The 27998-nt window shown below is 32.5% G+C and overlaps 2 protein-coding genes across 3 annotated transcripts in view; one reads left to right on the top strand and one right to left on the bottom strand.

The window, feature by feature from the left end:
• LOC127701283 (uncharacterized) overlaps window positions 1–27998 on the bottom strand; it is a 526465-nt gene that overhangs the window by 43185 nt on the left and 455282 nt on the right. The gene's annotated exons all lie outside the window — the stretch shown is intronic.
• LOC127701260 (E3 ubiquitin-protein ligase TTC3-like) overlaps window positions 1–27998 on the top strand; it is a 111729-nt gene that overhangs the window by 53481 nt on the left and 30250 nt on the right. Inside the window, exons 14-26 of the mRNA XM_052205084.1 lie at window positions 5872–5946; window positions 8822–8917; window positions 11417–11569; window positions 12472–12552; window positions 13217–13326; window positions 14256–14379; window positions 15809–15931; window positions 18442–18543; window positions 19130–19219; window positions 20985–21055; window positions 22612–22766; window positions 24317–24429; window positions 25833–25951. Of these exons, the coding sequence (XP_052061044.1) occupies window positions 5872–5946; window positions 8822–8917; window positions 11417–11569; window positions 12472–12552; window positions 13217–13326; window positions 14256–14379; window positions 15809–15931; window positions 18442–18543; window positions 19130–19219; window positions 20985–21055; window positions 22612–22766; window positions 24317–24429; window positions 25833–25951 (1412 nt within the window). The remainder of the gene's footprint in view (window positions 1–5871; window positions 5947–8821; window positions 8918–11416; window positions 11570–12471; window positions 12553–13216; window positions 13327–14255; window positions 14380–15808; window positions 15932–18441; window positions 18544–19129; window positions 19220–20984; window positions 21056–22611; window positions 22767–24316; window positions 24430–25832; window positions 25952–27998) is intronic.

Below are 27998 nucleotides of genomic sequence, written 5' to 3'. Positions count from 1 at the left end.
TGCTAAATTTTTCATTTTTAGCTTTTCTCATCACTTGGCATCCGTCGTCTTCGTCATCGTTAACTTTTTACATTTTGGACTTCTTCTAAAACACTGAATGGAACGAAACCAAACATGGCATGAATGTTCCTTATGAGGTGCTGACCAAGTGTTGTTACTTTGTAGTTGATCCATCATCCAATATGGCTGCCAGCGGGGACTTAGTTTAACATAAGACCCTATGGGAAATACATACAAATGTCTTCTTTTAGAGAACCAGTGAATGGAATGTAACTAAACATGGCATGAATGTTCCTTACGAGGTGCTGACCAAGTGTTGTTACTTTGCAGTCGGTCCATCATCCAAGATGGCAGCCAGCGGGGGACTTAGTTTAACATATGACCCTATGGGAAATACATACTAATGTCTTCTTTTAGAGAACCACTGAATGGAATGAAACAAAACATGGCCTGATTGTTCCTTATGAGGTGCTGACCAAGTGTTGTTACTTTGCAGTCGGTCCATCATCAAAGATGGCTGCCAGCAGGGGACTTAGTTTAACATAGGACCCTATGGGAAATACATACACATGTCTTCTTTTAGAGAACCACTGAATGGAATGAAACCAAACTTATACACAATGCTTATTACCACAATACACAGATCAAGTTTGAATTTTGGTGGCGTCACTTTAACCCTTCTAGAGTTATGCCCCTTTACAAATGGAAAAATTGCTAAATTTTTCATTTTTATACGACCGCAAAAATTTTTTTGCTGTCTTATATTGGTATGACGTTGGCGTCGTCGTCGTCTGGCGTCGTCCGAAGACACATTGGTTTTCGCACTCTAACTTTAGTTTAAGTGAATGGATCTCTATGAAATTTTACCATAAGGTTCAATACCACAAAAGGAAGGTTGGGATTGATTTTGGGGGTTATGGTACCAACAGTTAAGGAATTAGGGGCCAAAAAGGGGCCAAAAATAAGCATTTTTGTAACTTCCAGACATAACTTGTGTTTTTAAGTGTATGGATCTCTCTGACATTGTACTACAAGGTTCCATATCACACAGGGAATGCTGGGATTGATTTTGGGGGTAATTGCCTCAAAATTTTAGGAATTAGGGGCCAAAAAAGGGGCAAAAAACAAGCATTTTTCTAGTTTCATGACAATAACTTGTGTGTAAGTGTATGGATCTTTCTGAAATTGTACTACAAGGTTCCATAATACAAAGGGAAAGCTGGAATTGAGTTTGGGGGTAATTGCCCAAAACGTTTAGGAATAAGGGGCCAAAAAGGGGCCAAAAATAAGCATTTTTCTAGTTTCCAGACAATAACTTGTGTTCAAGTGTATGGATCTCTCTGAAATTGTACTGCAAGGTACCATACCACAAAGGGAAGGCTGGGATTGAGTTTGGGGGTGATGAATCATAAGGGGGTTCAAAAAATTTGGGGGGGGGGGGATTTTTTTTTTTTTCATTTTTTTTCTTTTTTTCTTTTTTTTTTCTTTTAAAATTTTCCATTTTAAGTTGGTTATTTCTGTTTTATATTTAAAAGCAAATAATAATGATATGATAGGAGATACACACCAAACAGGATGTGTAAATTATTATATAATAAGTATTGTGCAATAGCAAGAAATTTTCAATTGCACAGTATTGCACAATAGCAAGAAATCTTCAATTGCACAGTATTGCGCAATAGCAAGAAATCTTCAATTGCACAGTATTGTGCAATAGCAAGAAATATCCAATAGCACAATATTGCGCAATAGCAAGAAATTGTCAATTGTACAGTATTGCGCAATAGCAAGAAATATTCAATTGCACAGTATTGTGCAAAAGAAGATACTTCGTATAAATTGCTTATTTCTTGACCAATTTCAATGGGGTTTATTCTTGAATTCTTGGGGTTCTTTAATATGCTGATTCTAACCATGTATTAAGTTTTTGGATTTTGGGCCCCGTTTATAAATTGGTCCACATTGAGGTCCAAAGGGTCCAAAATTAAACTTTGTTTGATTTCATCAAAAAATGAATTATTGGGGTTTTTTGATATGCCGAATCTAACCGTGTATTTAGATTCTTAATTTTTGGTTCCGTTTTCAAATTGGTCTACATTAAGGTCCAAAGGGTCCAAAATTAAACTTAGTTTGATTTTAACAAAAATTGAATTCTTAGGGTTCTTTGATATGCTGAATCTAAACATGTTTTTAGATTTTTGATTATGGGCCCAGTTTTCAAGTTGGTCCAAATCGGGGTCCAAAATTAAACTTTGTTTGATTTCAACAAAAATTGAATATATGGGGTTCTTTGATATGCTGAATCTAACCATGTATTTATATTTTTGATTTTTGGGCCCCATTATCAACTTTGTCCAAATTGAGGTCAAAAGGGTCCAAAATTAAACTTTGTTTGATTTCATCAAAAATTGAATTCTTGGGTTTCTTTGATATGCTGAAACTAACCATGTATTTAGATTTTGGATATTGGACCATAATAGGTGAATGTCCAATTTAAAATTTTTAAGTTCTTAGACCACATTCATTCTGTGTCAGAAACCTATGCTGTGTCAAATATTTAATCACAATCCAAATGCTAAGCTGTATCAAGCTTGAATGTTGTGTCCATACTTGCCCCAACTGTTCAGGGTTCGACCTCTGCGGTCGTATCAAGCTGTGCCCTGCGGAGCATTTTATTAGCTTTTCTCATCACTTGTCGTCTTCGTCATTGTTAACTTTTTACATTTTGAACTTCCTCTAAAACACTGAATGGAATGAAACCAAACATGGCATGAATGTTCCTTATGAGGTGCTGACCAAGTGTTGTTACTTTGTAGTTGATCCATCATCCAAGATGGCCGCCAGCGGGGACTTAGTTTAACATAGGACCCTATGGGAAATACATACAAATGTCTTCTTTTAGAGAACCAGTGAATGGAATGTAACTAAACATGGCATGAATGTTCCTTACGAGGTGCTGACCAAGTGTTGTTACTTTGCAGTCGGTCAATCATCCAAGATGGCAGCCAGCGGGAGACTTAGTTTAACATAGGACCCTATGGGAAATACATGCAAATGTCTTCTTTTAGAGAACCACTGAATGGAATGAAACAAAACATGGCCTGATTGTTCCTTATGAGGTGCTGACCAAGTGTTGTTACTTTGCAGTCGGTCCATCATCAAAGATGGCTGCCAGCTGGGGACTTAGTTTAACATAGGACCCTATGGGAAATACATACACATGTCTTCTTTTAGAGACACTGAATGGAATGAAACCAAACATGGCATGAATCTTCCTTATGAGGTGTTGACCAAGTGTTGTTACTTTGTAGCCGATCCATCATCCAAGATGGCCGCCAGTGGGGGACTTAGTTTAACATAGGACCCTATGGGAAATGCATACATATGTCTTCTTTTAGAGAACCACTGAATGGAATGAAACCAAACATGGCATGAATGTTCCTTATGAGGTGCTGACCAAATGTTGTTACTTTGCAGTTGGTCCATCATCCAAGATGGCCGCCAGCGGGGGACTTAGTTTAACAAAGGACCCTGAGGTAAATACATACAAATGTCTTATTTTCGAAAACCACTGAATGGAATGGAACTAAACATGGCATGAATGTTCCTTATGAGGTGTTGACCAAGTGTTGTTTCTTTGCAGCCGATCCATCATCCAAGATGGCCGCCAGCGGGGGGACTTATTTTTAACATAGGACCTTATGGGAAATACATACAAATGTCTTCTTTTAGAGAACGACTGAATGGCATGATCCAAACATGGCATGAATGTTCCTTATGAGGTGCTGACCAAGTGTTGTTACTTTGCAGTCCGTCCATCATCCAAGATGGCCGCCAGGGGGGGGGGGGGGGACTTAGTTTAACATAGGACCCTATGGGAAATACATACAAATGTCTTCTTTTAGAGTACCACTGAATGGAATGAAACCAAACATGGCATGAATGTTCCTTATGAGGTGTTGACCAAGTGTTGCTATTTGTTGCCGATTTACTATTCAAGATGGCCACCAGGATATTTTATTAAATAACGGGACCAATATTAAATCAAATTTGGCCTCAATCATTATTTGGGTATCTGTTATGATTTTTATCTTTCTTTACATGATTTCTAAAACCAAAGTAGTGTCAGGTGAGCGACACAGGCTCTTGAGAGCCTCTAGTTTTTCTAAAAATATCAATGATGTATATTGTTCAAGTAATTTTTAAAATTGGAGTTATCTTCCTTTGTCCATGATCATAGTTGAATCAACTTCAATCAATGCTTTATACAATGCAATGTTTAATTTTGCCTTCCACTGATAAAACACAGATCAAGTTGAATTTGGGTAGTGTCACTTTAACCATTATTGAGTTATGCCCCTTTATAAATCGAAAAATTGCAAAATTTTTAGTTTCCGTTCTGTAACTTAAGTTTGCCCCAACCAAACATGAAACCTATACACAATACTTATTACCACAAAACTAAGATCAAGTACAAATTTGGGTAGCGTCACTTTTATTGTTCTTGAGTTATGTCCCTTTATAATGTTGTATGCAAGCGTGGGCATCATCATGGACACATTCTCCATTTTTTTTTTAATAAAATAGTTCCAATCATTACATATTCATTGCTCCTTTGCCTTTAGTACACTTGCTAATACCATTTCTTTGGTATTGGTTGTCACTTGTATGTCTTGATTTTTTTTTATTGACAAATGCTGACCCATTTGAGATCTGGCTTAGTAACAAAAAATCTACGGGGGATCTGGTCTAGCCAACAAATCAACACAGTTGCTAAAAAAAGAACAGGATGATGTAGTATTTTATCAGAGAATTATTTACCAAGGGTTCAGAAATATTTGTTCATGCGATTTGGGGTAATTATTTCCCCAGCTTAATAATCAGGTTGATGAAATATATTCTCAGTGATATTTACTGGTATATTATAACAATGGATCCTAAGTGGCAGACATCTTGGATTTTAGAACAGGACAGAAAAACCGTATGTTTAAGAGACCATTGTTTGATATATTTCATACCAGTATGGGGAGGTGAGTTGAAACAGAAGTAAAGCTCATTTCTTCCATTAGACATAATAGAGTGAGCCCTCCAAATATCTAGGTACAGAAATATAGTATGCTTCAGCAGTTTGTATGGGTATTACTATAGTTGTTTTCATAATGGCCTTGGTATATGTTTAAGTTCTGTAATAAGGCAACAACACCAAGGACATAAAAAATAAAAACATGACCACTAACATAGGGTCAAACTACAGTTTTGGCTAACATCTGTGAAAAATAGCAATCATAGAAAAACTGATCAGGACAAAATTGATCAGCAGAACAAGTTCTATGTACCCTGAAAATTTTAGAAAAACCTGAAATGTTGGTTTTTAACTTTTTTTGGCATTTCCTTGCCATTGTTTCAAAAACTGTTGGAGGTAGGTTAAAAGTGTGTTAATTTGCAAAATTGATCAGCAACAAAAAGCATAACTATAGTATGTGCATATAAATGTCCTAAATAGCAAACTGCTGATTTTTCACCAGATTAGCCTCTGTGTGCCTCTTGTTTATCTTATTATGATCCATTGAATAGCAAAAGGTACAGACAAAAACTATCAATAAAGATAAGTTCATGCCTGTTATTTTACTCAATTCAATACATGTGACTAATCATTTTCATAAAAAATGTCTAAATTGTAGATGGTTAATTTCTGCAATATATTAACATATTTAAAAAAGTGAAAATGATAGTTTGATCAAGTTTTTTTTGAGTAAGTTATAACTTGTTTTCCTCTATTCAAAGTAGTTAAGATACATGTATCAATTATAACATTCATTTGAATGACCGGTTTACAACTTTTAAATGCATTACATAGTTTCTGTTTTGTAGAAAATAGTTGAATCGAGGAAGCAAGCCAAAGATCCAGAAGTGGAGAAATTACATCTAAATAAAACTCAAGGAAAGGTAATCAAGTGTTTCTTATAGTTTTGAATATTTTCTGAGAAATGTTGAATAGTAAACTAATTCAATGTCTTATGTACACAGAATTTCAGTTGGTGCATTACATTTGTGTGCAAAAATCATTACGTTTGTGTGAAGCTTTTGATTACATTTATGCGCATTCTTTGACAGGTAAACTCAGGTAAAGACAGGTAGATTATACTTATTTATTTATTTAATAATTATTTTTGAGAAGGATATGTCTGTTTTATTATGCACAAGCACTTAGTCATGGAAATATATTCAGATAAGAATGTAAAAACATAGCTAATCTAAAGATTTAAAGTACTGATTTTACATGTCCTAACATGCTGAAAATTTGAAGCCCACTAGTACTGCTTAAAAAAACACAAAACGCAAAAAGTACATGGGTTCATGTACTGAATAAAATTGCTCTTTGTAGTGAGCATGGAATAATTCTGGGCGATTCGTAGTATGCCTGGATTCTGCTGACAGTAGTAACGCCCAAAGACTTGGAGGAAATAGTTAATCTGGTGAAATACCTTTGCAATTATTTATGGTGCATCGACATGAAATATCCCCTGACAAGTGTTCTGTTGATACAGAAACTTAATCCATCGTACACTAATGATTTGTTCCTCCGACTTGTTTCTGCTGAACGAAACTCCATGTTTGTGCCTTGGTGCAACTTTACAAACTGACTTAAATAATTTACTAAAGCGATCACTATTTGTTAGAATTAGGAAACAGATTACTATTTACTTTGAAATATTCGCAATAATGTTACATGTATGTCTTAAGCTACTACAGTGTATTACAGGATTTTTCATGATCACTGTATTTTTTTTTTAGAATCCAATTTGAAAAATATATAATTTAAATTTACAAATATGTTCAAAAATCATAATAACTATTGTCATATTAATTATGAATTATTTTTAATTTTTACCTGTGTTACCTGTACAATGAAAGGGAGCAATTGTAATCAAAAGCTGCACACAAACCTAAAAAAAAATTTAATCCCCAAATGCTTGCAAATGTAAGGCGCCCATTTCAGTTGTAATCAATGGTTTTATTAATTTACAGTTTTCCAAAACTGTTAAAATATTGATAATAGTTTCTTGGAATAGAAAAGAAAGGCCTCTTTCTTTGAATTGATAGGTATTTCCGCACATAAAATCCCCTTTTTACTCTACCTTTATATTTATATAAATCAATATTCTCTTTAAGACGCCTACACTTGTCCTGGACACACCACTTGATGAACCTGTGAGTTCGTAAGACACATCTTTATAACACTAGCTGTGTCCTGTCATAATAAAAAATATTTCTAGTTGTATGGTTGTCTCATTGACAATCATACCACATCTTTATATATTATTTATATACTGAGAATTAATTATTATTTGTGGAATACCAAATTTGGATATGGGTAAACATTCAACGAAGTACAAATTTCTACAAGCTAATTGAAATACAGATCCTGTGTCCATGCTTCTCCTTCAAGAAAGGGACAACGTTCTACTTTCTGTTTTAGTAATTATTACATCAGCCAATAAAATTCCTGCATTCGAATTTTTGAAGGTGTGTATCACTATGACAAAACAAGAGGATCTTGAAAGATTTTTAAAAACAGAAAATTGAAAGGAGCATTGTCATATCCTTGTAAGGGAAGCGTGGACGCTAGATCTGTATTTTGATTAACTTGTGGAAAATTTGAACTTCGTTAAATATATATAATATATGAAGTATATAGAGATGTGGTATGATTGTCAATGAGACAACTATACACTGGAGATCTGTGGACAAGGATGTAAACAACTTAAGGTCACTGTACAGCCTTCAACAATGAGAATAACCCATACAATATATGTTTGGATTAGGAAGGTTCAAAGATTTCTTTGTTGTGTAATTTGTACTATTAACCTGGCTAATCCATTGTTTGCGTTGTTAAATTAAGATAATTCCTTTGGATGAAGGCAAAATAGCTGAATAAGACAGTTCAGACCAGACTGAGTTACTGTACTATGGACTTGTCAAAATCACTTTAAAAAGTGATGAGTCCCAGGAAGCTCCCTAAAATATCCTAGTGAGAAATCTGTAGGTTAAATGAATAAATTATTGATATGTTGCAAGATGAAAAAAAGTTATTTTAGGCATTTTTTATAACAGATCTTGTAAAGTTATGATCCACCCATGTTTTATTTATGGTAAGTTTTGTCTCACCTGTGACGAAAATCGTGGAAAGCGAGACATAGGGATAGATTAATGATATTTTGAGTGAAGTCGCTATCAGTACCTATCAGTTTAACAACTATTTTGAGGCCCTGACCCCTAGGAAATGGTCCAGTTACTTTGAAGTAATTAGCAATTTTCAATGTTAAGTTTTCTGTTTAAGTCAGTTTGATAAAACTACTTGTGACAGATCAATGATAATTTGTATGAAGTTGCATTACTATCAGTACATCTCAGTTTGTTGACCATTTCTACACCCTGCCCACAAGATCATGGTCCAACTACTTTGAATTAATAAGCAATGTTGCTGTCCATCAGATTGTCTTTTTCTGAATCTTATGTGGACAGGCGAGACATATCTCTGTGTCAACAGTTTATGTAATATAGTATCTGCTTTTCATATTTCTTTTTTATCCGTAATCTTAAGTTTCATGTTTGGCTGACTTAATTTTAATACTCAAGCTTACAAATCTGGTATCATTAGCTGAAATCCAGAAGGTTGTATTGTCAATGTTGATATTATGTTACTATAACTTATTGTATTAAAGGTAAGTAATAAATATTCCTTTAGACATCTGCAATCAATTATAGCAACCAAAAATCAATGTAATTCCATCTAAATCAGCTCCGTGTATAATTACAGAAGTCACAGAAAGGACGGAAAGGTAATCCGACAGGTGAAAAGCAAACTAAACCTGTAGTTACAGAGCCAACACCTGTACCTGTCCAAGAAAAAGTGGTAAGCTTTGTAATTACTTCTTTAACATTTCATTGATGAAAAATAATTTATGAACTCTTAACTCTATTGACTGTCTGAGCTACAAATTGAAACTTGAATGACAGCAATTTCTTTGTTAGCTTTTAAAATTTATTGAGAGAAAAATAGGTAGATTTTACTTTGTACAGCAGACTCCCCCTAATCAAATATCAGCTAAACGAATATATTGGTTATTTTAATATGACTTCAAAACACCAAACTATATGTTTAATGTAAAATTTTATTGTGTAATTGAATATCCGATATAAGATTATATAGGCAAATAGGATAGGAATATTCAGGAAAATAATGTCAAAACCATGCACAATCGGATATTTTCAGTGTTTTTCTGACAGGAAATGAACCCGGAAGTTACGCAATTACAATCTTGCAGACAAGAAATTCATTTTTTTCTTAGTAAAAGGAACTATTTCTTAATAAATTGTTGTCTTTATTCATTGTCTTCCTTTGTAATGTGAATAGAAGTTGTCCTTACAATTCAAATGGTTTGAATTTATTTATAAAATATACAAGTCTGGGACTATTATTCTAAGGTTAGTATAATAGTCTCAGTACAAGTGCAGTATGTTGGGAGAATTTTGATAAAACTCTTAGTGCTCACAGAATCAGAAATATAATTTAAACTGAATGTACCTCCTTCTGAAAATTTATTGAAATATACATAAAAATTCCTTTTGAACAGAGAAATCTGACTTTTGTCGGATATAATTATGTAACATGTGCATGACCACATGTCATGGATGCCATTTTCCTTTGTTTACATAATGTGAAGCCTCAGAGAACCATGACCTAAACATTATCAGAATCTTCAGAAAACGTTATTTTATCAATCATGATTATCTTCATTGATAATCAAACTAAATTTAATTATTTAAAGAAATGAAGTATAAGAAGATTACAGTTTAGAGAGCTTAACTATGATTTCACCACATTCAAATGTAAATTTGGATATTACTTCGTTTATAAAGCAAATAAGGACACAAACTATGAATGGTAGATATTTATTCACATAAATATATTAGGACATTTGATTTATTTTAATAAACAAATGATTAAAAAACTGTGAATAAATATGAGCATTACATAAACATCTAATCATTTTTTACACAAATATCGTGGTGATGTACCTGAAAAAATCACTCTAAACCTTTTATATAGCAGTGGTCAGGGCTAGTAACATCTCAGGACTAGGTCAGCTTATCATTGCAGAATATTCAGTGAATAAACATTTATTGTCTAATTGAATATATTGGGTAATGGGATATTTTTAGCTGACATTTTGAGTATCAGATTTGCCAGAGTCTACTGTATAAATTTTTATGTAAAGTCTAAAAGGAGCGAATGGATCATTACTGAAAACGGTAGCATTTACACTTTTTTACAAGTTTGCAAATTATTCAGTTGAAACTTCATGTTTGATTTGATCATTAAAGGAGTGGTGATCAATTCTATATATTTTCAATTGTCAAAAAAAAAATCAATGAAATTTAGGGTACTGTCCATCAGAAGTTGTATTACCGTGACTTGACTGTAAGTGTTGCTCTCCGCCTATTGCAGTTTATTCAAAATTCTGACCGAATTGCAATTTATTTTATCATTTGAACCAAACTTTTCAACTGTTCAGAAATTTTATCAAACTGCTGTAGAAAGTTCAAGGTGATAAAATAAAGCATACTTACAATCCAATAAACTTTAGTTCCACTTCAGTGATATAATGAAAATTTCTCTAACAATTTCTATACAAATTTTATTGTAATTGTGATGCAAAAGGTGATAGGTAGTAATTTTTGAAATGCGAAAAAAATGTTAGACTGATTTTTCAAAATATCAATGTTGTCGAATTAGTCTTATAGGATTGTAAGTCTGCTTTATTTTATCACCTTGCACTTTCACCACTGACTGTGTTTCTCTACAGCAGTTTGTTAAAATTTCTGACCAATTGAACAGGTTGGTTTGATAAAATAAATTGCAATTTGGTCAGAATTTTAGATATAAACTGCAATAGGTGGAGAGCAACACCTATAGTCAAGTCACAGTAATTTATGGAAAAAAAATAAATTGGTCATTAATTGATGCAGGTCACCTCACCGAAGTTAAAGTTATCTACCAAAATTGATAGAATATCTATTACATCATTGGAAGGTGATATGTTATCTTTTGGTAATCATGATGTAATGAAACTTATACACAATGCTTATTACCACAAAACACAGATCAAGTTTGAATTTGGATGCATCACTTTTACTGTTCTCGATATGCTCCTTGATAACGCTATATGCAAGCAGGTGCATCCTCTGTGTCCCATGGACACATTCTCCATATATTTCATAATTATTTAAGAGTTTCAGATAATACATATACAGTTTAAAGATGTTGTTCTATTTCTTATGGAAAGTAATGACAATTTTCCCCCAAAAAAAGTGAAACAAAAATAGTAATGGGTCTTTGTTTTTACTTTAGAAAGAGAAAATAGTTATTGTGCAGAAGAATGAAAACAAGGAGATAGAGAGGTTTATGGCTGAAGGATCTAGTGCTTATCTAAATGGTCTAGGGAAGAAAGCTGTGGTCAATTACCAGAAGGCTTTAGATCTCCTTAGTAATAAAAAAGCAGAGGTTTGTTTACTACTTCTATTAGGAGCAATATAATGTTCAAGTAAAAAAAAAACTTAAATTAATAGTTTAAAAGTTCCAAAGGTGAAACATCAGATTCAGGCTTTGCTGAGGAATTCTGAACAGGTTTGCGTTTTAAGAATAGTAATATCAGGAAGCTGTAATTGTTAATTTTTTAGGGTAATGATTTTGACATCATGCTGTTTACAAATGTTTTTCCTATTTTTACGACAGTAAGAATGATCAACTCTAACCTGTCACCCTGAATTCTTAGTATTGTTGGCCAATCTGATAATGAACCAAAAATAAACTATAATCAATTATGAACAAATCTTTGCAGAAAATAATATTTTTTTGTCTGTATATAAGTCACATAATGCATATTTTATGGTTTTTCTTGTCGTATAACATACCAAGGGGTATCAGGATTGATCAAATGAAAGAATGACCGTAGGGCCCAAATAAAGATTTTCTTATCATACCTCCTGCTTTTTAAACACATTTAAAAAGAAATAGAAAATATGATAATTTAGGTTTGTATTCTTTTCCACTTAGATTTCTAGCACTGATATGAGATTGTCCTTTATAGACGATAAAAACAACAAGAATAACGTTAAATCACTGGATCAGTTTTCAATTATTATTATATTTTATCTTTCAGTGTTAGGTATTATCCATCATCTGCAATAATTATTACAACTCTAGGTCTTAGATCTTCCCTATATTACATGTCTCATAACAATTCCTACCTATACATGTATACAACTTTATTTAGATTTTCTGGAACAATTAAAAAAAAAAAAAAAAAAGGGTATAGAGGTATTGAGAAATACATATAGTGGTCAGGATTGATATAAACTAGGATGCTTTGTATTGAAATGTAATAAAATTTTCTCATTTTTCAGGATTACGGTTTAGACCAGCAAGATGTGGCTGTTTTAGAATATGCATATGGTTTATCAGAAATATCCACTGGAATTTATAAGGTAAGTATTTAATGGGAATCTGCAGATATTGCTCAATCTTCTGAAACTAGTTAGTTTGTATGTAACTATTTCTCTTCATATATATGTTCAGCATTTTTGACAAGGTGACAAGATCCTACTAATTCTAAATAATATGAATCATCACAATAAACACTGAAAATAAAGATTCTGGAAAAGAAAATGCTTAATCTCACATTCTTTTTATGTGAAAGTTAGAAAGCTATTGTAAATTTTCAAAGAAAATTTAAAGGAGGTATACCAACATCGCGTTGGTTAGCTACAGAATATCTACCATTAACTATATTTAGTTTTAATAGGGAATAAATTCTTGAATTTGAAAACATGATAAAATTTAAAAAGGTCTTCCATCAGGTCATTTTTGTTTGTGTGTGTGTCATGCTTAATTATTGACTTTTCTGTTACAAAATGAAGTGATATTTTTATGTGAGTAACTTACTTGTTTGTTAGCGATAGAAAAACTGCAAGAATCTCCATTTAATTCTAAGGAATACATTTGAACCTTAAAAAAAAAAGGTCTAGCATTAGATAAAATATTTATGGGTATTACTGAGCAAGATTAATTATTGACTTTTTCTTAGAAAGTGAAGCAATATATTTATGAAAGTGACTTCATGAAGCATTGATAAGAACTTATATTTTGTAGCACATTTTGGATGGCATTGAGAGATTAAAGAATATTACAGAGACGCATAAAGATATACGACTACCTTTGCCATATTTTGGGTTAGGCAAAGCTTATATAACTTTAAACAGGTAAGAGTCATATTTTGGGTTAGGCAAAGCTTATATAACTTTAACAGGTAAGAGTCATTGTTTCATCACATATTATTCAGCTTTTGTTTTAAGGAATGATTTGATATCTGGTTTGGACTGAAATACGACAACATTATGATAAGTTGTTCTGTGTAAGCAGTTTTCAGATCTTCCAGGTTTTCACTGCCTACTTTAAATTTTATCATACATACTGACACACAATGGAAATTTGGTCATAAAATGAATAGGTCTATACTTTGCATGATATTATGACCAAATTCATGTTGAAAGAGCATTTGGTATGTATTACATGAATATCAACATTAGAAAATAAGAGCTTTATTGTAAGACAGTATTTCAAGTGTCAAGAGTGTTTCCTAATTTTGTCCATCTTTTTAAGTATAGCACATATTGTACATTAAGTTTTGCTTTAATTTCAATTACACGACAAAACTAGATGCATTCAGTTAAATCTGTTGTATCATTCTTCAGAAGTTATAAAGATATAACTAAAGAATGAATTGAAATCCTGTTAAATATATTTATTTGATATTGTTTGGTTAAAGTCTGTAAGATGAAGAACTAAAATATGTGAAAAAAAATTTGGCAACAGAAACATTTATTGCCTAAATTCATGATTGGTCCATGAAGAAAACTTTTAAATATTTCTCCTGTAGTTTATTCCCAAATTTGTAACAACATGGATGGTTAGATCATAAGGTAATTGGCCGGTGTGAATCTGAAATCCAAGATGGCTGTCTCTGCAGAACATACTTATACAGTTGATGAGTTTGTGTGAAATGCATAATGGAACCACACTCTCTCAACAGAATAGTCATCTTTGAAGAATGATTTAAAAGAAATAATAAAAATAATAGTTTTCAGTTTGTGAAAATTGTTTCTTCATTTATTGTCAAAACTATTTTTAGATTTGAAGACGCCATTGATCCACTAAATAGGTGTCTACGTATGGCTGGTACACTCAAGTTAAATGTCCTCACCTGGCCAGGGACTGATACTAAAATGGAAGAAAGTATATCTGATGAATTACAGGTAAGAAACCCTCTTAGTCATTAGCCAGTTATAGCATCTTACAGCATAAAATCTGTGAAAAACAGTGGTTTTTCATGTTACTCAGGATCATGTCTAATTTGAATATCTTCAGTTATTGTACCTGAGGAAATTGTACAGAACCATACAGGGTGCTATGCCAGTGTGTATATATAATAGTCTAACCAATATTGATTACTCAGTGTCTGTAGTTAAGACTGCTTTCACACTGAGGCTTAAAGTAGAACAAGTTTTAATTGAATTTTAAACATTTATTTTGGCATGTGTGAAGTATTAATCTGCATGAAGCTATTAATTGACATTTGAATATAGAATAGAATGCGTGCCAAACAATTACATAGGTTATTACAAAGATGTAAACAATAAAACTTGTGTTCACAAAACATGGGGTCATCGTATGTTTTTTCCTGCTATAATATTAGATAGAAAAATTTCCATAAGATTCCTATATAAATTATAATTTTTCTGAGTTACCTTCCCTTATGACGGAAAGTTTGAAAAAAAAATTGAAATCAAGCAAAATATGAGTGAAAATAACATAAGACCACATTAATTTGTTCATTTAAATAAAATTCTAATTAGTTGCATTCCTGCATCGAAATTTGCTGACCTAATTAAAGATCTAGACCTATTGTGTTCTGCTATTTTACAATCCAAGATGGGGGAAGACACCCATACCACCTTAAGATATACATGGAGGAATAAATTTATGCATAAAAAATAACTTATAATTTCAAGGTACAACTATTTACTCGTAGATATTATCTAGTGAATGGTATGCTCTATCTTGATAAAAGTAACTACCAGTCGCCATACCTGTTGGTATATTTGAACAACTGAATAAGTTCAAAATACTGTCAAAAAGAATGTAGAAAGTTAAAGAAATGTACAGAGTAAAGGATTTAATTCACATGCAAAATTATCTATCATTATTTTACTAGGAAATAACTGTATATGATTGCAACTAATGTAATAAAGTAGTTGTATTAGTCCTAGGCACACTAACTGCAAAGAAAAGTAAAACATTCTAAACTTAGTAGTAAAGGTTTACAACTAAAAACATGTTTTAACCATTAAAGTTTCTTGTAACGAGTCTGTTCTATTTGAATTTTGTCTTGAGCTGTTGAAACATTTGTTTGAAAATGAAGTGAAAATGTTGCTAAGATAATGAGGCTTTTACCATAGGTTTACAAGAATCACACCTGAGCTGTTTTGATAATTTTTTTTTAACAGCTATGAAATTTTTTAAAAATCTGAGAAAAATTATTCTCAAAAAAGGAATTTCAGAAAATTACTTTATTTAAACAAAATAACCGAAGAAAATTATACTTGAGATCTTTACTTTAATATTGATCATGTAAGAAATTAGTACAGCAATCAATCAAGAAAATTGTAATTTTTATAATTTCAGAAACAAGTAAAACAGTTATTGACATTGACAAAATATCCACCTGTCCCTGATGCTGTATGTAAAATACACACTGACAAGGAAGACTCCAGAGCTCTTATTTTCTTCTCAGATCCAGATTTTAAGGTATGTTGTTAGTTGTATGATCTACTTGAGTTGTTTTAAATAATTGCATTCTGTGTTAACTAGGCCTCTCTTGTTACCCAAGGTTTTCATATTAGTGTTTTAGTCCCTGTGGAATTCAAATATATTATGAAAGTACAATTATCCTGGGTGATAATGAAATGTTTTTAAAAAAAGTTTGCTGGATACTTCAAACCTTGTATATATATACAGATGCCTTATGTTATGAAGTTTCTGTCTGTCATATGTCCATTGTCCTTGACCGACTGCTTAAAAAACTAGCTTTTTTGTCATGTGAATTTCTCACTTATCATGAGCAACAGGATGAACCTTGCAACGTCTAAATGTTTGGTCAGACTGGGTTCACCTGACCTCAACCTAATTTGATAGATCAGTGAAGAAGGTTAATTATTCCTGGTAAAATCTGTATATCAGATACTATAAGCGATAGGTAAACTATATTTGGTGTATGAAATGATTATAAGATGTAAATGCCCATTTGGTAGGTTTCTTCTGACCTTGACCTCATTTTCATAGTTCATTGGTCAATGATAAGTTTTTGTAGTTTGATCTGTTTTTTCAGATAATGTAAGCAGTAAGTCTACTATATTTTGTGTATGTCCATACGTCCCGAAATTGGTTTCCGTTCTGTAACTTTAGTTTGCCTCAACCAAATGTTATGAAACCTATACACAATGCTTATTACCACAAAACACAGATCAAGTTTGAATTTCGGTGGCGTCACTTCTATCGTTCTAGAGTTATGCCCCTTTACAAATGGAAAAATTGCTGAATTTTTTGTTTCCATTCTCTAACTTAAGTTTGCCTCAACCAAATGTTATGAAACTTATACACAATGCTTATTACCACAAAAATCAGATCAAGTACAATTTGGGTAGCGTCACTTTTACCGTTCTTGAGTTATGTCCCTATATAACGTTATATGCAAGCGGGGGCATCATCTGTGTCCCATGGACACATTCCCCATTTATTTGAAATCTGAATCACAGTGAACGTAAATTTATCCCTCAACTGGCTGGTAAATTCTCAAGTTACATTACATACTGAAGACATTTGAATTCTAAAACACCAGTTGTATACTTCGTCCACAACAACAGATTGGATGTTCATAGGTTTAAGGAGACAGAGTTTAAATGTCAATGAGAAGCTACCCAACAACAAATTCAACAAAGAATCAACATATCAAAGTCACCATTCAACTTTCATAGACAGGCAGGCACCAATACCTTATGGCAAGCTTAGTCCCTCAAAGGCTAGAAACACTGTCAAATACCTATCATCAGCCCCAACAATCAAAATAGATAAAAATATTGTGATGAATAATACAAGAGATGGGCATATATCTATAAGACAGCAACCTCTCTACACAAAAGATCAAAAGATATATGAAAATCAACATAAAAAAATGAAAAGCTTTATATTGACCCAAGTATGGAAAAGTTGTGAAAGAGTGAAAAGAGCTGTGCAAAAGAGCCATGCATAACAACTGTTAAGATTATGCTTGAGTTGGTTTCTTTTACAGTAAAATGTAAATAGTGTGTATAATATATAAAATCAAGCAGCAACATCTGTTTTAGGTTGGGTTTTTTTTTTAGTCCCCTACTGACGAAGTCGAAGGGGACTTTAGGTTTGCACTCCGTCCGTCTGTCTGTCCTTCTGTCAGTCCGGCAAATCAGTTATCCACACTTTTTTTCTTCATGCTTGAAGATATTGATTTGATATTTGGTACATTGTTTTATCATGACAAGTTACAGATCAAGTTCGAATTTTGTTCCGGTCTGATGATTTTGTGCAGAGTTATGGTCCTTGGACTTAGAAAATTCACTCAAATAATCAGTTTTCCGCACTTTTTTTCGTCATGCTTGAAGATATTGATTTGATAATTGGTGTATAGTTTTATCATGACAAGTTACAGACCAAGTTTGAATTTTGTTTTAGTTTGATGATTTTTTGCAGAGTTATGGTCCTTGGACTTAGAAAATTCACTTAAATTATCAGTTTTCCGCACTCTTTTTCGTCATGCTTGAAGATATTGACTTGATATTTGTTATATAGTTTACACCATGACGAGTTATAGATCAAGTTAGCATTTTGTTCCAGTACAATTAATTTTTAACCAGTAGGGAACTATGTATTGCCATGCAATACTCTCAGAATGCTTGTTTATATTAAAAGGGGTGTAAAATGAAAACAATATGAATAAATCTAGATGTAAGGTGTGTATTAATGAGACTGAAACCCAGCAATGCAATATAACCAAGTAGACCTCTGGATGTCTTACATAGAGTTTCAACAGTAGTTTCAACAGTAGACAAACATCAAGCTGTGAAATGTCCTGAGTTTGTTGATAGATTTAACATACTAAAATTCTGCACCTAATTTCATAAAGGATGTAAACACACACACTCAAAATTAATACAATCATTGACAAGCTTCTTGATGTATATTATGAATAATTATGCTGATGATATTAATTTGATTTTTTGATTTAGGGTTTTGTGAGAATTGTATGTTTAACAAGCTGTATAATTGAATTCCACAACCATTGTTGGAAGGATTTTAAGTCTAAATATGGGGAAAAGACTGGTGATAAAGTAAGTATATCAATAGAAATATTTTTTGATTAGGACTTAGCAGAAATTTTTTTTCAACTTGTCCGTATCAAATTTATTTTAAACAGTTGACCTGAAAGCATTTTAACTTGTCCAAAATGTTGGATAAATGCCTACAAAATTCTATTTCAAGGTAAATTATCATTAAGACTTTCCTCAATGTAATTGATGAAGTGCTCTTCAAATTCTCACGCTTTAGGATGAAACACAAAGCTTTGAGTTAAAAACAATTTCATTAGCAGTAAATATTATTTCACTTACAATCAGTGTATACTTGTCTGACAGATAATTGACCTGTTAACAAAGCAAATACTATTTTAGAGTATTGCTTATAGAAAGATGAAATATCAGACATGATTTTTGCGTTGTTGCAAAGTTTTATATATTGGATTTTTTGCTGATTATCAACATCTAATCCATATTTTGAAACATGAACGATATAGCCAAAAACATGTTTTAGGGAGTATCAGTAATGTAGGAAATTAAAGAAAAAGATAATAGAAAGCTGCCAGATTAGTTCTTTAGAAAGACAGGGTTACATATGCTTATATATGATTCTTTTATTCAGGATATTTTAGAGAAACCCTGTCCAACACCAGATTGTATGTCTTGTATTGTTAAAGTTATAATAATCAAACAAGACAGTTTACAAAAAGAGGTAAGCATATTTTTATATATACGTTGAAACCTGTTTACCATGATTCCCTAAGGTACTAAATATTTTATTCAGATAAGAAAGGTTTTTGATATACACAAGTTTTAAGGAGTAAAGAATACTCATTGTATATACCTTTAATTATTAAAGAATACAACTAAAGAACGTTTCTACTGTAAATTCAGATATTATTGAGTGCATTTATTATTGGGATTTTTCAAAAAAGGACAAAAATGCGAGATTAATTATTGCGATTTCCGGAAAATCTGCATACAGTCATATGCATTCGATATCAAAATGCGAGTGCTTATTATTGGGATACTCGCCCAGTCGCATTATTTGCATTGATAAAAACCTCACAATAATTTCTGAATTTACAGTATATAAATAAAAGGAGATGTGAAGTATACATCATTTAGAAAGCAATCCTAATGACAAAAATAACCGAATAACATATAGAGGGTAACATACAGTCTTCAACAATAGACAGGTGTCCATACAATATGTCAAGCTCTAAATCATCCTTAGTCTAGACAAGTCTTCAACAAAAGGCAGGTGTCCATACCATATGTCAAGCTCTAAATCATCCTTAGTCTAGACAAGTCTTCAACAATAGACTGGTGTCCATACAATATGTCAAGCTCTAAATCATCCTTAGTCTAGACAAGTCTTCAACAATAGACAGGTGTCCATACAATATGTCAAGCTCTAAATCATCCTTAGTCTAGACAAGTCTTCAACAATAGACAGATGTCCATACAATATGTCAAGCTCTAAATCATCCTTAGTCTAGACAAGTCTTCAACAATAGACAGGTGTCCATACAATATTCAAGCTCTAAATCATCCTTAGTCTAGACAAGTCTTCAACAATAGACAGATGTCCATACAATATGTCAAGCTCTAAACCATCCTTAGTCTAGACAAGTCTTCAACAATAGACAGGTGTCCATACAATATGTCAAGCTCTAAATCATCAGAGTTTATAGAAGATGTGAATAAATAAAACAGAATCAAAGAAAGAACTGACATCTACACCTATAACAAAAACATTCAACTACTGGAAATGATCCTGACTTGGAACAGACACATTAATATGTGTCGCGGTTAAAATAGTTTATTGAAATCTCAACCCTCTCCCTTTTGAATCTCAATCCATAGACTAACAAAATATACATAAAAGAACTTACATTAGAATGTGTTCAGGAAAAACACTTGAGTTCTGAAAAATAACAGTGTAGGAACTAATCAACAAATTATACTAAAATAAAGAATTCTCCTCGTTACTTAAATGTTACACCTATGATATATATGTTTTCTGGTCTGTGCATCCATCCATAAGTCCCTTTGTCTGTATGTCCACATGTGGTACGAAAGCAAGAGATTTATTCAAATGAATTTCAAGAAATTTATAGGGCATATTTGAAAATGGGAAAGAAAGAATCCTTATAATTTTGTGAATTATACGGTTCATCATTCCAGAGTTATGGGACTTTAACCCTCAGATGTTAGGCAATTTTGCACATAATATACATTTACTCCAGTTGATTGATTTACCTAAAATCTTATGTTGTTGTATAATCCCTGATACAATCCTGGTTAGAAATACAGGCGAAAACCAGGTTATTAGATGAACCTTCAAGTGAGAGTGCAAATTTCCAAGTGAGACCCGCAAAATACGGGTCAGTTGACAGGTATATGATAGAGTAAACATACCGTGGTGATATTATGTTGAATATCAACTGACAAGAAATGTTTTCTTTTCCTAGATTACAGCTGATAAGACTGAGCATGTTGCCTCAAAGCCAAAGAAACCTGTACTTAAATTGCCACCATCAAGGTAAGATTATTTTAGAGGCCGACTAACAGTATCAAATAAAGACTTAAGATATAATTGTAAAGAAGCTAGAACATCTGCAGTTAACCCTTTATGGAACAGTTTTTATGCCCCCGCCGGCCATAAGGGAGGGGGCATTACGTTTTACCCTTGTCCGTCTGTATGTCTGTACGTCCTGAAATTGGTTTCCGTTCTCTAACTTTAGTTTGCCTCAACCAAATGTTCTGAAAATTATACACAATGCTTATTACCACAAAACACAGATCAACTTTGAATTTTGGTAGTGTCACTTTTACCTTTCTAGAGTTATGTCCCTTTACAAGTGGAATAACTGCTGAATTTTTCATTTCCATTCTCTTACTTTTAGTTTGCCTCAAGCAAATGTTATGAATCTTATACACAATGCTTATTACCACAAAACACAGATCAGATCAAGTTTGAATTTTGGTGGCGTCACTTTTACCGTTTGAGAGTTATGCCCCTTTACAAATGGAAAAATTGCTGAATTTTTTCGTTTCCATTCTCAAAACTTAAGTTTGCCTCAACCAAATGTTATGAAACTTATACACAATGCTTATTACCACAAAACTCAGATCAAGTACGAAAGTTGTTGAGTTATGTTCCTTGATAACGTTATATGCAAGTGGGGGCATCATCTGTGTCCCATGGACACATTCCCAATTTATTTTACCTGCGTCGTCGAAGACGAAAGCATGTCTAGTAACCGCTGCACTCTTTTACAATTTTACAGCACTAATTGTACAAAATTTTGTCAAGTTTTTCTTGTTTCTTACTGAAGGTAATAATTTTATTTTTTGTCTGCAGCTTGATTATGTTCAGTTGTAACAAGTGATAAATATTTACATCCGCAATGCAGCCACTTATGTTTGCGGATACTTTGAAATTTTACAACACTTAATGAAGGAAACTTTTCGTCACATTTTTTTGGGTCTTAAATGAGAGAGAATGATCAGTTACACTTCAGTATACAAGTTCCCTCAACTAATTGCATGTAGCGATGCAGGTCCAGACATCGCAATGATTCCAGGAAGCATTGTATGAAGAGTTTAGAATGAATATCTTCTGCATCAGCACCATCAAGACAATTTTCAGGTTTCAGTGTATTTTCTTTGAATCTTATCTAAAGGGTTGTTCTAGGCTGATTACTTTTTATGGAGTTGGTTTATAAAACAATTACTGAGTTCAAAAATTAGTTGTATAGGCAAAATTACAATTTAGCACTGCCAGTGGACATGAAGCTTCCTTGTATCTGGTTATTTTCGTGTCAAGTTTTGTTGCCCTTTGGACCTTAAATGTGGCAGTTGAATTGTTCATTATTTTTCTTCATTGCCTTGTTCAATGCATTTAAATGTACAGTGAAATGTTGGTTTGGGGTAAATTTTGCAGTTAATTAAGTTTGCTGCAAATATTTTGCGATATATGCTAACATGATATAGCTGAAACTGGCTTTAAACACCAACAAAGAAACAATAAGATTAGTAGATTAGTAAAATACATTGTTTTTTAAGAATATAAGCGATGTAATATACTCTTTTCAGTCAAGAAAAGATCGATAAAAGGAAGGAAAAGAAAGAAATACGCAAGCAGAGAAAGAGGGAATCGAAGGAGGAGGAAGCCAATGATTTGATGGATGATATAGAGAGTGTTGGTGCACCACCACCTGTTAATAAATGCAGTATAACAAATATTGAAGGTATCTATTTACTAGAATTATCCATATTAGATGAATTTATGTATTTTATGCTCATTACTTGAAAAACTAAATCATTAGGGAACACAAGAGAGTAATTTTTTTAAAACTACATGGAACCCATATTTCTCCTCTTCTAAGGTGGACATTCTTTTCTTTGTTTTATAATTGTTTGTTTTTTAGCTCACCTGGCTCGAAGGGCCAAGTGAGCTTTTCTCATCACTTGGCGTCCGTCGTCCGTCGTCGTTAGCTTTTTACAAAAATCTTCTCCTCTGAAACCACTGGGCCAAATTTAACCAAACTTGGCCACAATCATCATTAGGGTATCTAGTTAAAAAAATGTGTCCGATGACCCCACCAACCAACCAAGATGGCCGCCATGGCTAAAAATAGAACATAGGGGTAAAATGTAGATTTTGGCTTATATCTCTGAAACCAAAGCATTTAGAGTAAATCTGACAAGGGTAAAACTGATTATCAGGTCAATTTCTATCTGCTCTGAAATTTTCAGACAAATCTGACAACCTGTTGTTGGGTTGCTGCCCCTGAATTGGTAATTTTAAGGAAATTTTGCAGTTTTTGGTTATTATCTTGAATATTATTATAGATAGAGATAAACTGTAAACATCAGTAATGTTCAGCAAAGTAAGATCTACAAATAAGTTGTCTTGACCAAAATTGTCAGTCGACCCCTTTAGGAGTTATTGCCCTTAATAGTCAATTTTTAACAATTTTTTGTAAATTTTTGTAATCTTTTACAAAAATCTTCTTCTCTGAAACTACTGAGACAAATTTAACCATACTTGGCCATAATTATTATTAGGGTATTTAGTTTAAAAAATTTGTCTGATGACCCCGCCTTCCAACCATCATGGCCGACTTGGTTAAAAATAGTACATAGGGGTAAAATGCAGTTTTTGGTTTATATCTCTGAAACTAAAGCATTTAGAGCAAATCTGACAGGTGGCAAAAACTATTCATCAGATTTAGATTTATCTGCCCTGAAAATTTGTAGACGAATCTGACAACCAGTTGTTGGGTTGCTGCCCCTGAGTTAGTAATTTTACAAAAATTTTGCAGTTTTCTGTTATTATCTTAGATATCATTATAATATCTAATATCTAATACTATTAATTATGATTTTAACATTATTTTACATGATTTCCAAAGCATCAGTAAATGCAGGTGAGCGACACAGGCTCTTGAGAGCCGCTAGTTTTCTTGTAGTTGTTGGTTTTTTTTTCGTGGGAGTTGGGGGTTGGAGGACTTTCTTGTAATTGTTGGGTTTTTTCGTGGGAGTTGGAGGACTTTCTTGTAATTGTTGGGTTTTTCGTGGGAGTTGGAGGACTTTCTTGTAATTGTTGGGTTTTTTCGTGGGAGTTGGGGGTTGGAGGACTTTCTTGTAATTGTTGGGTTTTTTTTTGTGGGAGTTGGGGGTTGGAGGACTTTTCAAATCAATTTCAGTCTTGTTTTGTTTCTATCATAACAGTCCTCTTGCTATCTCTCTGCTTTTTTTCTGTACTTTAATAACCAATATTTACATTATATAACAGATCCAGTTCATATTGATTTAGACCATGAGAATGTTTCGGAAAAACTGACACCTGAAGCTGATGTAACAGTTGTAAAACAGCAAACTCAAGAATATAAAGGGAGCAAACCAAAGGTACACTATGGGGAAACAATATAACACAGTGTTATAAGTTTTGAGATTAATTGGCTAAAAAGTATATTTTATGTCAGTAGATAGACTGAATTGTAAAAATGTAAATTTACTGCCAATTTTTAAGGGCAAAGTTCAAGCTCAAGAAATCATGAAACTTATACATTTATCAACACTTAATCTTGATAGATAATTTGAATACTAAGTTACATTTGCTTGAAAATGAATTTCAAGATTTGTATATTTTTATTGAAGCAGATACATTTCTTTTGAATAGTGTCCTTATAATAATTATTAAGATATTTGGAAACACGGAATATACATTTACCAATATTATGCATCATTTGATTTTCACATTTTGAAAAGTTTTTTTTTATACTTTTAAGAATATATACAACTTAACCATCTAGCAATTTTCCCTAAGTGGTATTTATTTGTTTGTTTTTGACAATTTCAAGTCAAATAGAGTAACAGCATCAACAACACTTGTTTTAAGAGTGTAACTCAGTGACTTATACAACTAATCATCCCTCAGGCCTTCAATATTATAAAAAAAAAAAAACCAAACATAAATTACATTACTTTTTTTTTCATTTTTGCCTATTATTTTGAAAATTATAAGAAACAGACTTAAACTTTATGTAGCAAAAAAGATCAGCAAGACAAGTTATACAAATACATTTACATATCTGAAATCTTTAGTCTGTTCTTTATTAGAGTAATTGCCCTTTAAAATGTTTTGCCAAGACATTACACCACTATTGCATGTATTGCTTCTTGTTCAGAAGAAACCTCTGCAAAAAAACTTCATCTCTGGAAGACATTACACCACTATTGCATGTATTGCTTCTTGTTCAGAAGAAACCTCTGCAAAAAACTTCATCTCTGGAAGACATTACACCACTATTGCTTCTTGTTCAGAAGAAACCTCTGCAAAAAACCTTCATCTCTGGAAGATATTACACCACTATTGCTTCTTGTTCAGAAGCAAACCTCTGCAAAAAAAAATCATCTCTGGTAGACATTACACCACTAATGCTTCTTGTTCAGAAGAAACCTCTGCAAAAAAACTTCATCTCTGGAAGACATTACACCACTAATGCTTCTTGTTCAGAAGAAACCTCTGCAAAAAAACTTCATCTCTGGAAGACATTACATCACTAATGTTTCTTGTTCAGAAGAAAACCTCTGCAAAAATACTTCATCTCTGGAAGACATTATGCCACTATTGCTTCTTGTCCAGAAAGTTTCAGGACTGTTAAGAACTAGGTGAAAAAAGCAAAATATAAAACTATTAAAAAACTATTATCCTGCATTTAAACTGGAGAGTTATAATTATCTATAAAGAAAGATATGTTGTTTTGTAGTAAACATGAATTAAAACCTCTTGTCATTAAATATTTCAGGCAACAAAGAAAAAAGCAAAGAAGAAGAAGGACAAGGGTAAACAAGTGTTGAATGTAGAAGTGAACTTTGGTGATGACAGTGATAAACAGCTTCTGGGAGAGGATTATGTAGAAGAAGAGTAGGTTCTCATTTTGTGTTTCGAAATTGATAATTGTCTCAGGGCTGTTTCATTAAAACATATATAGTACATAGGAAAGGCACCTTGAAAATGGGGTAAATATCTATGGAGGATATTTGAGAAATTCTCTTATTTTATCACTGTACAAAATAGTCTTTTACACCCATTCATAATTGAGATTTCTATGTACCTTCCCTGGGTCCCATGTATGTTTAAATGGAACAGGCCTCACCTGGGATGAATATCACTGATGGAGAGACACACATATTTAAATCTATAGGTTACTTATATGTTTCAGATAGAAGAAGAGATAGACAATTCAAATCATGTATGCTGATGTCTTATTTAATGAAGTATTCACCTATCTTGTATATATTTGTTATCTTTGCAAATTTTTTTTTCATTGATTGACAAGTTTCATGATTAGGTGACATTTTTATGTTATGAGCGAAAGGTCTTTAATTGGTCTGTAGATGTTCTGAGTGATGTTATTGAACCAGACAATTTGTACGTCACCATTTACGTCATGTTTATATCTGTAATTGCTTTCAGTGATAATTTTACAAATACTAATAGACAACAAACTATCAGTGAAAGACTTTTTGAATATTTTTCCACATATATTATTTTCTCTAGGTATCTCAAAACTAAAGCATTTAGAGCAAATCTGACAGGGGTAAAATGGTCATTAGGTCAAGTTCTATCAGCCCTGAAATTTTCAGATGAATCTAACAACCCATTGTTGGGTTGCAGCCCCTGAATTGATGATTTTAAGGAAATTTTGCAGTTTCGGTTATTATCTTGAATATTATTATAGATAAAGATAATCTGTAAACAGCAAAAATGTTCAGCAAAGTAAGATCTACAAATAAGTTTCATATGACCAAAATTGTCAATTGACCCCTTAAGGAGTTATTGTCCTTTAAAGACAATTTTTAACAATTTGTTCATCTAGTTTGCTTACTTTAATAGATCTTCTCCTTTGAAACTGCTGAATCAATTTCAGCCAAACTTGGGCTGAATGAGTTTCAGAGCATTTAGTATAAATTATGTATTTTATTTCCTTGTACGTCAAGAAACATAGCCACTATGGCTAAAATGGAACATAGGGGTAAAATGCATTTTTTTGCTTTTGAAGAAAATATGACAGATACAAAGAACATTTAAATGGCATTTTTAAGCCACTCATTAATATATATTGAAAAGCAAAAATAATCATTGATGAAAGATTTAAGCAAAAAATTACAGGTGAGCTATTCAGGCTCTTGAGAGCCTCTTGTTTTGTTGTTACATTCTTTCCCTGGGTACCCAACCATGCCAGATTATCATTGTATATTCAGTGAATATTCTTTTCTGTAGGACTCATTCTTTTTACAGTTTTAATTAATACATTTTTAATAGAAACCTGTGCCATTAATTTTACATTGACAAAAATTCTTCACAAATCCATTTTTGGATGTTTCGCGCATCGTTATTCTGACGCACCCAGCAAGTGTTTCGTCTTTCAGTTAACATTTGGCACCTAGTCCTTTTCCAAAAGACTTTGTGCGCTGTTTTTACACTAAAATTATATTCTATTTTGGTTACATAATGCCTGTATGATAACTTTTCAGATGAGTTCAAGTTGGCCTTTGTATGAGCTTTTGTTAAAATTTTCAAATTGATTGAAATTGAACATTGTTTTTTCAAGTAGAAAACGTCAAAAGTCCTTGAATGTTTAAGGGGCATTAGCTGTCAAATTCATGTTCAACTGTTTGACTCAAATTCTCATATTTTGATTTATAACATACTAAAACGTATATCTAAATTATAAAAAGTCTAAAATAAACAATTTACAATGCATGGGCTCGATACTATGTATCAGCATTTCATGTATTATCCTAGACGCCATCTAATTAACTATCGAGGTGATCTCCTAAGACTGCCGACGGTCATATAACCCGATATAAACATAAATATAGATATAAATAGAAAGCGAACTCGTGCAAATGGATTTTTCTAGGTCTTTTTGATTTCATATAGGTTAAAATTATATGTTAATCATCGT

This window comes from Mytilus californianus, unplaced genomic scaffold (genome assembly GCF_021869535.1).
Source record: "Mytilus californianus isolate M0D057914Y unplaced genomic scaffold, xbMytCali1.0.p SCAF_5, whole genome shotgun sequence".
Lineage (NCBI taxonomy): Eukaryota > Metazoa > Mollusca > Bivalvia > Mytilida > Mytilidae > Mytilus > Mytilus californianus.
Note: the sequence above shows the minus strand (reverse complement) of the source record. Positions and strands in the feature narration are given on the sequence as shown.